Source organism: Saccostrea cucullata, unplaced genomic scaffold (assembly GCF_032062105.1).
Source record: "Saccostrea cucullata isolate Sc308-1 unplaced genomic scaffold, CSIRO_AGI_Scuc_v1 ctg20, whole genome shotgun sequence".
Lineage (NCBI taxonomy): Eukaryota > Metazoa > Mollusca > Bivalvia > Ostreida > Ostreidae > Saccostrea > Saccostrea cuccullata.
In genome coordinates this window covers 670,240-684,846 of record NW_026936980.1, presented here as the reverse complement: position 1 = coordinate 684,846, position 14,607 = coordinate 670,240, and the positions used below count along the sequence as shown (strand labels likewise).

Sequence of the window (14,607 nt, the reverse complement as noted above, 5' to 3'; positions counted from 1 at the left end):
GCCGTGGTGTGTTATGTTAATATTCAAACTTTTTCATTTTTTCTCTGAAACCACTCAAACGGTTTCGGTCAATTTTGGCATATAGCATCTATGGATGAAGGGGCCTCTGCATGGTTTAAAGCAATATGAGCTGCATTTTTGAGAATTTTATTTTGCTGGTAAAATGTGTTATTATGATTAATCTGTATGTAATCTAAACCCTTATGATCAGTACTTGAAGACCAAAATAAAGTTTTAAAATGTTTCAGAAGAAATATTTCTGTACAACCGAATATACAGTATTATATAAGAAATCATTATTGTACAGGACGACAATAATTCAATTTTGCTTCAATCAAAGCTTATAAAAAGTTCTTCCATAGCAATATGACCAACAGAAGTTAAACGTTCTATTTTCCTGTCATTGAAATAGTTAATTACAAATTTGAAATACTTTTTTTCCGATGTCAAACATGCAGCGCATATTGCTTTAAAACACCAATTTTAAAATTGAGAATTTTTTGGCCCCCCCCCTCCCGGGGGCTTGAGGGATCGATGGTGCCAAAGCTACTAAAATTAATGCAATTTTCACAAATCTTTTTACACGTGGACATCAAGCAGTCAAACGACATGATTGTAATAGGCACTGAGCCCTCTACAAAAGTCGTGAAATTTATGGGGGGGGGGGGGGGGGGTGTTACATTTTCTGGAAATAAATTAATGGTCTCAAATCTGCTCTTTGATATTATTCAACCATTTATGAAGAACAAAGTACACCCTTTTGAATATGGGGCACTTTTAGTTGTATAGTGAAAATGTATTTTTTCCTTCTTTGCTCCTCTGATCTACCTCAGGGTATGAAGTAAGCATGCTGAATGTTTAGTTATGATTAATCTGAAATATCTCACGTTTTCCATGCTTTTTTACGGTTTTAATATTTCACATGCCAGGTTTGCTTGGCACCCAAAATATCAAAATCGCAGTAAAGCATGGAAAACGTCAGATATTTCGAACTAAGTTATGATAAGCAATGGTGCGGCTTTCAAAATTGTGAATTTCATGGCCTGAAATTTACAATTTTGAAAGAGGCACCATTGCTTATCATAACTTAAATTCATGGCCTCTGCATGGTTTAAAACACGAACTAAATTCAGTTGTTGGAAAGCTGTTGCATGATACTCAGGCCTGTGGGTGTCTTGTATGAAATATTGTTATTTTCAACCTGTCAATTGCGAAAGGTCGCCTGCATGACGCAGTGGTTAAAGAGTAGAAGTAAGGAGTCAATCCTTACGTCGCGGGTTCGAATCCCACTGTGGGACTTGGAGACCGGTCCTTTGGATGAGACCGTATAAACCGAGGTCTCGTTTCGCAGTAGGTGCTAGCACGAAAAAAATCTATCTTCTCTGCTCAATGGCCCTAAGTACCGAGTATAGGACAAAATTTGCAGCTCTCCAGTCTCCACCGGCAACAGTGGAGGGACGTTAAAACAATATACAATCAATGAATTGCGAAAGTCCTCTTCTATAGCTTTTCGTCCACCACTTTGGTTTAAGACGAGGATACATGTATTATTGTTGGTTTGGCTGTCTGAATTTCCGTCAATCTCTCTTTTTATAATTCTTTCAAATAGCCTCTTAAAATGATTTAATCCCTTAGCAATAAAATAGACCACAAACAAATTTTATTATCTCCTACAAGTAAAGTTAATTTAGACCATAAAATTTCATCGCAGATTTCATAATGCTAAAAACTAAAATATTGCGCAGAATTTTTGACCTGACTTTTGACTTTTTCACTTCTAAATCAATATTTTTTTTTCAGTTTTAGCGAAAAGGAGTTGTGGTTTTTAATTTCATAGGGAAAAAATCCAAAAAAAAAAAAAAAAAAAAAAAAAAAAAAAAGAAAAGATTATCAGCGTTGGTGACCCCGAAGCCAGAATTGTTTGCAGTGTAAGTAAGTAATGTATATTTTATTCCAATTTAGGGCCAGAGGGCATACGGCTTAAAAATAGAGAGTAAAATTTCTAAATGATAGTTGAATAATCAATGAACATTAATCATGAATTGAAAATCTTTCTGACTCTGTTCAAAATCAATATTTTTAAAGCCATATATACTGCAAACAAAGGAGGGACAGGTAGGGAGGGGGGGGGGTATATAAACATTTTCACTTGTCAATATAACGAGCAGGTGCCCCCTGATCTGTTACGTTTACATTAAACATGCATTTTCCCAAGGTTTCTCCATAAACTTGCTTTTGTATGTGGCAACCCTGATACAGTAAATTTTCCAATGGAACAATAACCATGGTAACAATTAAATTTTTTATGCATATTTATGCAACACAAATATATTTTTAAAAAATCATTATTTTACTATCTGTGATGAACTTCAAAAGAAATATTAACAAAAAAAATCCAAAATTGGGCCAAAGAAAAATAGAAGACTTAGATTAGAATTAAAATACTTTAAGATCCGCGCCTATGTTTTGTATAAACTCGTCTCTAAAATGAGAACCAGCAAATAGATATTACCGGAAGTTGTGAAAGTCTCCCTTTATAAAACATGTGTAAACCCTGTTCCGGCCTTTTTCTAGAGACGGCCAAAAGAAGCAAATATGCCTGTAAGTGCTGCAGTGTTTTTGTAAAATATATGCAATAATTGGGGTACATCATGTCCATTATGTGAACGAAACCGATCTATGGTATCAACTTTTGCAGTATGTGATGTTTTGTAGTACACCTGTCAGTTGAATCGGTAAATTTTAGAGTTTAAAGGGGAGAGGGGGGTGACCTATATGTTGGTCTAAAATGATTCGGACCTTTTGTCAGTTTTAAATGCTTTATTAGGTTTGATGAATTATGGATTTTTGTGAAAAAATGAAGTGAATATGCTGAAGAAATGTATTGTCAACTGCGCAAAATAGCACATACCACGTGGGTTACAGTAAACAAATATGGCGGCGATGAACCACGTGTAGTTATGCAAAATCGGACTTGAATGTCAACATTTGGTTTCATAAACGGTTCATCTACTCCAAGTTGATGCAGATTTTATATTTATTTTTTCATACAAATGTTCTTATTCCAGATCGTGTTTCCATTTGGTTCATTCATACAGTCTATCTTTAATAATTAAAGTAGATGACTTGCCTGCAATAGAAAATTGAATTACCAGTTACTAGTGTTTGTTCAATATTATAAGCTCTGAATAGCACTTTCTCTATGATTAGAAGTACTTTTCCTTCAAAAAGTGCTGGACACCTTTGGGATAAGACCTAATGAATAAAGACATCTTGTCATGCCAGGCATGGGCAAGATAAATATCCTCCACTGCTCTGGCCTTGGGTGTCAAGTAAAGGGTTTTAATTTGAAGTCCTTCACTGGCTTACATTGAAATAATCTTGCACTGGACATAAAACAACACATTAATCCTGATGGTTCTTTGCAAAGATAATTTTGTCAAAAGAAGGAATAGATTTGAAAATATGCCTAACTGTTCAGTTTTTTGTTTCAGCTCGCTAAAGATTTACTTCACCCCTCTTTGGAAGAGGAAAAGAGAACCTGCAAATTAAAGAGATTGGTACAGAGTCCTAACAGCTACTTCATGGATGTTAAATGTCCAGGTAAGAATGGTGAAGATTTTATGTCGTGGCAGTGTGAATATGATGAAGAATTCCACAATTTTAGCACATTTTTAGTTTGTTGGTTAGGCCAAACAAAAAAATAACTTTGTTTACTGTTACATGCTGAAATAAAATAGGGTCGGTAGGTAGGAATTTTTTTTTATTTTATTGATTTTTTTTATACACAAATTCACATGAATTGGAATTACAAGACAGTTTTACCATTGTATGGTGCCTTACTTTTGTTTGGGCTTTTAATATGGGTGGTAGACAATATAATCTTTCTTGCCAACTGCCTTACAACTCAGGGGTGTGCAATAAAAAAAAAATCAAGTACTAACCCACAGGCTTGTAACTGCAATAAAGTTACTAGTCCGAAGTTAAAAGTGACCAGTCCAAACATAGGGTAAAAAAATTTTATAAAAACTAAGATTTTAAAAAGTTCATTGTTGAGAAAGCCAGGGTCCTAAGCCATTCCTTTTAAAGTTGAAGTTTAAAAATTTTAAGAAATTATCTTTTTTTCTGAACATATTGCACTAGTCTAGCTTATTTAAAATGAAGCAAAAATCATTTTATTTTCATTTCAAACCATTAAGTATAATTGACATATATTAAAGTTTAATCACATAACACTTAGCTATCAGTTGATTGGTGGATCGTATATAATTGAAAGAGATATCTGCATATATTTACCATTAACAGAGGAATGGAGGAAATTCGGATTAGGAAAAAACGATCGTTTTCTAAGTAAATAAGTCAGGTAGTACTGCAAAATGGATGAGATTAAAGTGATTTAAGAACAGTAGAAGCATGCTGCCTGGAAAATTTTCATTAGTTGGAAATTAAATATCAAACAATGAGTGAAAATACCGTTTGTGTTTCCTCATGTATTTATGATTATACATGATAACTTTAATTTTATTTTTACTAACCCCAAAAAACGGTAGCACCGGGCGTTGGGCGATGCTAGTTGCACACCCTGCAACTGCCACGCAATGGTAAGCAAATTGCAACGAACTCGTTGATGTAGAAATTGAACTCAATGGTTTTGTTTCTGTACTTTCAATTTCGATTTCAAAGATGAATGTAAAAGTTAAACTGACCGGCCAGTAAATTCCGGATTTTTATGACGAAAAAAAAGTTTGAGTCGGCGATTAAAATTAGGGTCGGTCGGGTAACCGTAAACAAACATATTTTTTTGTTACGCCTTAGTGCTGGCATCAAAGTATACTGGTGAATTTCATTTTGAAACTTCGAAACATATTTAAGACAGGATTAAAAAAAAACTCAAAGTATATCTGCTATTCAGTTTTTTTCTTGATGAGAGAGTGCAGAGAGATGCTGACAATGATGATACATGTTGTACATCTTTCGGGTCTGAATGATTCTGAAGTCAAACAAACACTGAAGTCAGCTTTAAATTCTGTACACCTTATCCAAGGAGAATGGTTATGCATGTGCTTAAAAATTCAAAATAGTTTTACGTTTAGAAAGTTGGATGGATCACTTTATTGGCAGTTCAGTCTATCAATACTTCAGCCGAAAAAGCCAAGTACTTTTCAACGCTAATATTCAGATCCTTTCTTTCTTTCTGGTCAATTTGACAAAGGAAGTTGGTTTTCAGAATATAATTTATATTTAGGGCTATGTACAATATCATTTTACCTGATTGTGATCAGCTAACAAAAAATATCAGATTGCTGTATGTTTTTTTTCACTACCAATGTACTGCAAAATGCTTGAGAATAGAAGTAGTGAATTAAGAGAGAATGCACAACTATTCAGTTACTATTCATACCAATTGATACAAATTGAAACTAGTTTCAACTTCAAACTTGTCTTTTTACAGTGGTTGCTAAAAATTGTGATTGTGTTGTGCAAGAGTAGTGGCTAAAAATACCTATTGTGTCATGAAGAAGGTTTCCTTTACAGAGTGATGTCTGTTAGCAATCAGACAAATAAGAATGTCTGACAGTTTTTAGCTCACCTGAGCCAAAGGCTCAAGTGAGCTTTTCTGATCACATTTTGTCCGGCGCCCGTCTGTCTGTCTGTAAACTTTTCACATTTTCGACTTCTTCTCAAGAACCGCTGGGCAAATTTCAACCAAACTTGCCACAAAGCATTTTTGGGTGAAGGGGATTCAAGTTTGTTCAAAAGAAGGGCCACGCCCTCATTCAAGGGGAGATAATTGGGAATTAATGAAAATTAGGTGGTATGTTTTAAAAATCTTCTTCTCAAGAACCACTGTGCCAGGAAAGATGAAACTTATGGGGAAACATCCTCAGGTAGTGTAGATTCAAGTTTGTTCAAATCATGAGCCCCGGGGTTAGGGCAGGGCCACTGTGAATGGCCAACCAAAGTTTTACATAGAAATATATTGGAAAATTCTGTAAAAATCTTCTTCTCAAGAATAACGAAGCCATAATTGATCACATTTATATGGAAGCATCCTCAGCTAGTGTAGATTCAAGTTTGTTCAAATCATGACCCCCGAGGGTAGGGCAGGGCCACAATGGCCAACCAAAGCTTTACAAAGTAATATATAGGAAAATTCTTTAAAAATCTTCTTCTCAAGAATAACAAAGCCATAATTGATCATATTTATATTGCTCAGGTGAGCGATGTGGCCCATGGGCCTGTTGTTAAAAATTTTCTATATAAAAGCTCATATTTATTTGAAATTATTTTACTAGTCCCTCTAGTTTCTGTACATTTTACACAAGTGGATTAACGTATCTCGATATTATGCTTTATTATAAAAGTGTTCAAAAGAATTAGTATCTTATTTCTTTTTATTTTGTCTTGACATTAAATATATCAAACCATGTGTGCTTTGAAATTGATACATGAAGTACATCAATTTCATTGACTAAAACTTAACAAAAACAATAATATATGTACATATTATTATTACCAAATTACTATTAAAATGTTGTTTACAAATAGTTGTGTAGTTCCTCAGAGAACACTTACTAAAATTCATTTAAAAACATCTCATTTACATTATTATTAATTGCTGAAAGTCTGTAGCAAAGTTGAGATCAAAAGTCCATTCCAAAAAGTCCATTTGAGATGGACTAAGAATTAATAATATCAATATATGTTCTGGAAATGATACTTGCTGTGTATAGCATGCATTACATACTGAACTTTTCTTGTCCAATCTTCCGAAGCTGGTTAAAAGTGAAAACGTTTTACCCCTAACCAACGACTTGTTCGTTCTAAAGTATGTTTTCAATAATCAACATCATCGCTTCGCTTCGTACAAGCCGCCATTTGCCAAGAACAGGTACTTTCATTTTCAAATTTTGGATAGGTCAGCGTTCGAAATTCACTGTATACATCTCGCAAAATGCGAATCAGAATTTCCCAATTGCGAATTAAAAAATTTGTAACTCGCAAATTTCTGCGAGTTGATTTTTTTCACTGTAAATTTCACCAAGGGAAAAATTTATCTGACATCCCCCATTTTTAAACCCATGTACGGCAACCAGGCCTAAAAAACGACCGATCTATTCAAATTACCTCCAGGTGGATTTTTTTCTCCCAATCTGTGTGGTTTGATCAATCAGCTGATTTGGAATCCATTTATTCAAAAAAAAATATTAATTTTAGCTTAACTTGAGACATAAAATATGTCAACCTAGTTAACATTTACCTTAAATATAAAGAATAATCATAATGTATTATAGTAACAACAATTTCCCCCCACAACTTTTTGTGGCTAGGCAGTCATGTTGGTTGCCATGTTAGGTGTCCACTGTAAATATAACACCTGGTTTATTCAGTCCGGGGATGTTTGGCTCTTTTAATCATAAGGAAAAAAAATCTTGACCTTCTGAACAATGATTTTTGGGAAATGTTACAGGAAACAAACATAATTTTTTTTAAAACCTCATGTAGAAAATTTTGAATTTTTTTTAAATGGATGGATGGTGATTTATTTCTAGAAAGCTTTCATTTTAAAATTGCGAGTTGTCTTTTGAAATTGCGAGTTCATATTTTTGTAACTCCCAATTATTTGCGAGTTGTAATTTTAGGGAGTTTCTACCCCTGTAGGTCATTCGTGTATCGTTTCGTACCGATATTTGAATGCTTGTATCATAAACCGTATCTTAGAGTAAAATATAGGTATGTATCTGTGTATTGCAATATCGTCCCACCGCTAGTGATAACATGTCTAAAAACTAAGGGATTCCACACGGGCTAATTAGTACATGTAATTTAAAATGCCTTACAAAAATGTGATTGGTCGATTTAATGTGACATATGTGTCTTAGTCTCAAACCCTGGGGCCTATGTTATTGATTCTTTTTGTAAAATATGGCTCTGTCCTCTTTTACAACTTATTGTTGGTTCAGACTGTGCAGTTGGTTTACATATCTATACAGTTTATGTCAACTTGTTTTAAAAATCTCTGATACTATAACCTATCAGTAATATTTACTAGTAAACATCTGGTCATTGATGCTGACAATGATGATACTTGTTGTACATCTTTCGGGTCTGAACTGATTCTGAAGTCAAACAAACACTGAAGTCAGCTTTAAATTACCTATTAAGAGGATAATTGAAGTCTCTATTTAGAACATTTTGCTTCATAATATTTATATGGAATGTTAGATTGATGGAGGTACAGTGGATCAAATTAATGTAAAATACATTGCTATTAATTGCAGGTTGTTACAAGATCACCACAGTATTCAGTCATGCCCAGACGGTGGTTTTATGTGTGGGATGTTCCACAGTACTGTGTCAACCCACAGGAGGAAAGGCCCGACTCACAGAGGGTAAGTTATCAAGTAATTGTAGTAGGCCCGACTCACGGGGTAAGTTATCAAGGCATGACTTACAGAGTGTAAGTTATCAAGGCCTGACTTACAGAGTGTAAGTTATCAAGGTCCCACTCATAGGGGTAAGTTATCAAGGTCCCACTCATAGGTGTAAGTTATCAAGGCCCGACTCGTAGGGGTAAGTTATCAAGGTCCCACTAATAGGGGTAAGTTATCAAGGTCCCACTCATAGGGGTAAGTTATCAAGGTCCCACTCATAGGGGTAAGTTATCAAGGTCCCACTCATAGGGGTAAGTTATCAAGGTCCCACTCATAGGGGTAAGTTGTCAAGACCCAACTCACAGAGGGTAAGTTATCAAGGCACGACTAACGGGTAAGTTATCAAGGCCTGACTTACAGAGTGTTAGTTTTCAAGGCCTGACTTAAAGAGGGTAAGTTATCAAGGCATGAAATTATGATAGAAATGGCATGAAGACACTTTTCTGGAGCTGAAATAATAACATGCTTTAGTTTGTGCAATTTTTGTGAAAACGCGTGCAAGTGCAGGATTATAATTTAATGCATATTTCGGTAAAAGTGACCGAGTTATTTCATTGTGGTAATCGGTTTTGTGAATTTGTTTTCAGGTTGTTCCTTCCGTAAGAAGTCGCACTAGATTGACCTTATTTATATTGGCTGTGTGAATGAGAGGCTGAGGAGGAGGAGGGGGTTGGCATGGTAACTGCCACCTAATTTGGATTTTGTGATACTCTCTAGTAACCTGGACAACTTGGACTTTGTGTATAATTTATTTCTCATCAACAAACCTGGGTCGTACATTATCATTCAATTAATCTGACACAATTCTTTGTAAACCTCCCAGGATGTTTACTACTACTTGTACACTCTTTTGTGATACGTGCTTTGTAGAGTGCTGAACTATTGTTTTTTTTTTTGACAAAACCACTTTGATTAATAAAGTTTAGGGTATCACAAACTCCAGATAGTGTTTGAGTGATTTTTCCCTTGATCCTGAAGCAGGCACGTAGTATCAGAGGGGGCCTGGCCCCCCCCCACTTTTTCTCCCGACATTACCTTTACTATATAGAAAATGTATACTGAAAGAAAGGTTGGCCCCCCAACATTTCAGCACAGTGTAGAGTTATAAAGAAAATTTACCCCAAAGAAGAAAGTTGGTCTTGAAATAAGTAAGCCACTACCCCCCTGATTCAAAATCTGTTATATCACCTAAGCTTAAATAATTCGGAAACCAGCGATTTACTGGACATGTAAATAATTATTCTCATTGATTGCGACCTATTTCGGTGGCTGAAATAGATAGTTTAAAATGGTGATTGACGTTGACATAGTTATTTGTCTTTGTGTGTCGAATTCCTATTAATTTCCTTTATTTTAAAATCGTAAATCTTTGACAATATCGTATGTGTGTATTGTAAGTATAATGTCCCTATACAGTATATTTGTGCATTACTACTACCGATAAGTATAGAATAAGATAAATAATAGATATTGATACTTTTACCAAAAATCATCCGAGTAACTGGGTACTCGATCGGAAGATGAAGCGAGTAACCGGTTACTAAAAATCGTCCGATTTGCCAACACTAGTAATTACCAAAAAATTGAAATTGAATTTCGAATAAGTACTTCTCTTGGACCTGTTTATTTTAAGAAATGAATTTCATTTTTGAAGATTCATGAAGTTATGAACTACGAAGCTTCACACCGGCATAATGAAACACAAAAGCGCTAAATATGCTGGCGTGAAGCGTCGTAGTTCATATACCTCATGAATCTTCAAAAATGAAATTCTTTTCTTATATTTACATTTTTAGCTCTAATGGTCAGAGACCAGAAGAGCTTATGCGATAGTAATGCGTCCTTGTCCATCCGTCTAGCTGCAGATCTGTAGCGTTCTGGTTTTATATATTTGTCTTTGACCATAACGCTACAGATCCCGTAATGCAAAAAAGGTGCAATTTATGGCACAATATTTTTTGCGCACTTTTGGGGAGAATTTCTCCACTTTCTAGCATTGGTCAATCAACTACCTTTCACTCCCTAATTCTAGACACATTCTGTAGCCATATTTTATCCACCTCCCAACCATTTATAGTTGTCTCTACAGGCAATAAATTTGCTAGAAGGGAATTTCAGCAATCTAAAAAATAATTTTGATCAAGCAAGTTTATCACTTGTAGAGACAATTATAAAGGGTTGGGAGATGGATAAAACATAAAAATTAGTTAAATAATGTGCTTAGAATTAGGGAGTGAAAGGTAATTAATTGATTAATGCTGGAAAAAGGAGAAATTCTCCCCAAAAGTGCGCAAAAAAATATTGCACCGTAAATTGCACCTTTTTTACATTACGGGATCTGTAGCGTTTTGGTCAAAGACAAATATATATAAAACCATAACGCTACAGATCTGCAGCTACCATCTGTCTAGATGTCTGTCTGTCTGTCCGTCTGTAAACAATTTTTAGGTCACCTAGGTAAACTCAGGTGACCTATTGCTATACGTTTTCGTCCGTCGTCGTGCGTTAACATTTGAACATTTTCAGCTTCTTCTCTGCAACCACAGAACCAATTTCAACCAAATTTGGCACAAAGCATCTATAGGTGAAGGGGAACAAAAATTGTGAATTTCATGATCCCTGCCCCCCTGGGGCCTGAGGGGTGGGGCCAAAACCACTAAAATTAGTGCAATTTTTAAAAATCTTCTTTACTCCTGAACATCAAGCAGTCAAACTGTTTGCATGATTGTAATCACCATTGAGTCCTCTACCAAAATTTTGAAATTTATGACCCTGGGGTCAAGGGTTTTAGTGCTAGGGCGGGGCTAAATAAGTATATATTGAAAATGCATTATTTCTTTGAAAATCTTCTTCTCTGCTCCTAGGTATTAAATAGACTAACCAAGTGCATAGTTATGATGAGCAAGAGTGCCTCTACCAAAATTGTGAATTTTATGGCCCCAGGGTCAGGGATTCTGGTGTTAGGGTGGGGCTCTATTGATTATATAGTGAAAATACATGAATTCTTTGAAAATCTTCTTCTCTGCTTCTAGGAATTAAATAAACTAACTAAGTGCATAGTTATGATGAGCAAGAGTGCCTCTACCAAAATTATGAATTTTATGGCCCCAGGGTCAGGGGTTCTGGTGTTAGGGCGGGGCTCTATTGATTGTATAGTGAAAATACATGAATTCTTTGAAAATCTTCTTTTCTGCTCCTGGGTATTAAATAGACTAAGTACATAGTTATGATGAGCAAGAGTGCCTCTACCAAAATTTTGAATTTTATGGCCCCAGAGTCAGGACTTCTGGTGTAAGGGCGGGGCTCTATTGATTATATAGTGAAAATATATGAATTCTTTGGAAGTCTTCTTCTCTGCTTCTAGGAATTAAATAAACTAAGTGCATAGTTATGATGAGCAAGAGTGCCTCTACCAAAATTATGAATTTTATGGCCCCAGTGTCAGGGGTTCTGGTGTTAGGGCGGGGCTCTATTGATTGTATAGTGAAAATACATGAATTCTTTGAAAATCTTCTTTTCTGCTCCTGGGTATTAAATAGACTAAGTACATAGTTATGATGAGCAAGACTGCCTCTACCAAAATTTTGAATTTTATGGCCCCAGAGTCAGGACTTCTGGTGTTAGGGCGGGGCTCTATTGATTATATAGTGAAAATATATGAATTCTTTGGAAATCTTCTTCTCTGCTCCTAGGTATTAAATAAACTAACTAAGTGCATATTTATGATGAGCAAGAGTGCTCTACCAAAATTGTGAATTCTGTGGCCCCAGGGTCAGGGGTTCTGGTGTTAGGGCGGGGCTCTATTGATTGTATATATAGTGAAAATACATGAATTCTTTGAAAATCTTCTCTGCTCCTGGGTATCAAATAGACTAAGAACATAGAACTTTATGATGAGCAAGAGTGTCTCTACCAAAATTGTGAATTTTATGGCCCCAGGGTCAGGGGTTCTGGTGTTAGGGCGGGGCTCTATTGATTATATAGTGAAAATACATGAATTCTTTGAAAATCTTGTCCTCTGCTCCTAGGTATTAAATACAAATACAAATACTTTATTGGCACAAACACAATTACAATAATTGGCAAAGGCCTACTGAACATCATTAAATAATGTTTACATATTTTTCAAGAATTGTCAAGTAATTGACTTCTAAGTTCAAAACAGTCTCTGATAAATTTAACAGTAACTTTCAAGACTTTTTGTATATTACTGTTTACATATAATTGTAACATATATTTCTCATTGCTAAAATTATTATTTTTCTTTGTTATGTTATAAATATTACTAAAGAATGTGTTTCTTAGCTTAGAGTAAGAATTACATTGAAAAAGAAAATGCATTTCATCCTCAATCACACCAGTATTACAAACATTACAATATCTTTCATTTCTTGATGTGGAAATATATCTACCACTTTCTATTGCAAGTTTATGTGCGCTTAGTCTAATTCTACTAAGAGAGGATCTCTCAGATCTTTTTTTGAGTAAATCAACATAAGGACTTCTTTTTCCTGAGTATACTTTCTTGAAGAAATCAAGTTTTTCTGAACCAAAGATTTTTAACGTTTGCTCCTGAGTGCACTGATCAATGATTCTTTGTTTAATGTTTGGTAAAAGGTGTTGGATGGAACCTGTATATTTTGTAATGTTTGAGAATCCAAGATTATCTAGAATAGAAAATAATTTCTTAACCCAAGAATTACAGTTACTTGTGGATTGGTAAAGTTTAAAGGCCAAAGAATCAGAATTTTTCAGGTGATTCCAATATTTGATACTAGAGAGGGAAATTTTGGACCAAAGTGGTAGTCTTTTAAGTTCTGCTAAACAACCAGCATTGGATGTTTTGCAGTGCACTCCAAGGATGTCTTTAATAAAATTTTCAATATTTGAAATATCTTTGGATGAGAGATCCACTCCCCATATTTCACTACAATAGAGAAGAACTGGAAGTAAAATAGCATCAAAGAGTTTTTCTAAAAGTTTACATGGGTTATCAAATCCAATAATTCTTTTCATTTTAAAACATGCTTTTCTAGCCTTTTCAATAAGCACAGCTGTTGCTAAATTAAACTTCCTATTACATTTCATCATAATACCTAAATAACAGTATCTTGGTACAATTTGTATTGCATTATCATTAAAACTAAATTCATTTCCTTGAGGCTTGCCATTTGAGTTAAATATCATAACTTTAGATTTATCTACATTAACTTGAAGTTTCCAATTTGAGCAATAGTTACTGAAATTCAAAATATCAAGACTGGTTTGTAAACCGCTTTTGCTTTCTGAGAATATTACAATATCATCAGCATATAACAGACAATTTACATGAATATTGTTTACCTGCACAGGATCACATTTTCCATTTTTTAAGTCATGGACAATACCATCAATAAAAACATTAAAAAGTGTGGGGCTTAAGACATCCCCTTGTTTGACACCACACTCAGAATTGAATACATCACTTAATCCATCAGAAAATTTGATTCTACTCATTGTATTACTATACATGGAAAATAAAATATTGAACATTTTTTGGGAAATATTACATTCTAGAAGTTTATAGAATAAACCTAATCTCCATACAGTGTCAAATGCCTTTCTAAGATCAATAAAAGCAGCATAGACCTTTTTGTTTTTGTAGTGATCAATTATTGTTTTTATTGAGAACAAATGGTCTGATGTTCTACAGTTTTCCTTGAAACCAATTTGATTTTCACTTATCGGTGATGTAGAGTTTACAAATTCAAGTAGCCTAGTATGGATTATTCTGTTGAAAAGTTTTCCTAGATTTGAAGTAATTGATATACCTCGGTAGTTGTTAGGATCAAGCCTATTACCCGCCTTATACAGTAATACTAAGTAGCTCTCATATATTAAATAAACTAATTAAGTACATAGTTATGATGAGCAAGAGTGCCTTGTGGCAACGCACTTTGAAAAAATTACGCATTTTTAAAAAAAATTTCAAAGTGCGTTAAAATTGGGACAAAATCAACGCACTTTGAAAAAAATTTTCAAAGTGCGTTAAGAGTCTACATCAATATATTTTACCATGGAGACACTTAACGCACTTTGAAAAAAAAATCATATTTTAGTCATGGAAAGATTTTATTTGTTATTTATCTTTCAAAAAACTAAGCCTAACCCTAACCTCAAAAATGAATTGATT

The 14,607-nt window shown here is 34.5% G+C and overlaps 2 protein-coding genes across 2 annotated transcripts; one reads left to right on the top strand and one right to left on the bottom strand.

The window, feature by feature from the left end:
* The first annotated feature begins 2,502 nt into the window (after positions 1-2,502).
* On the top strand, positions 2,503-9,377 carry LOC134246995 (small ribosomal subunit protein eS27-like). The gene is made up of 4 exons (XM_062729345.1): positions 2,503-2,601; positions 3,495-3,603; positions 8,283-8,393; positions 9,023-9,377. The coding sequence occupies exons 1-4, from the start codon at positions 2,596-2,598 to the stop codon at positions 9,049-9,051; spliced, it is 255 nt and encodes an 84-aa protein (XP_062585329.1). The 5' UTR covers positions 2,503-2,595; the 3' UTR covers positions 9,052-9,377.
* A 3,097-nt stretch (positions 9,378-12,474) lies between these two features.
* On the bottom strand, positions 12,475-13,622 carry LOC134246960 (uncharacterized). The gene has a single exon (XM_062729305.1). The coding sequence runs from the start codon at positions 13,620-13,622 to the stop codon at positions 12,561-12,563; it is 1,062 nt and encodes a 353-aa protein (XP_062585289.1). The 3' UTR covers positions 12,475-12,560.
* Positions 13,623-14,607: the final 985 nt, after the last annotated feature.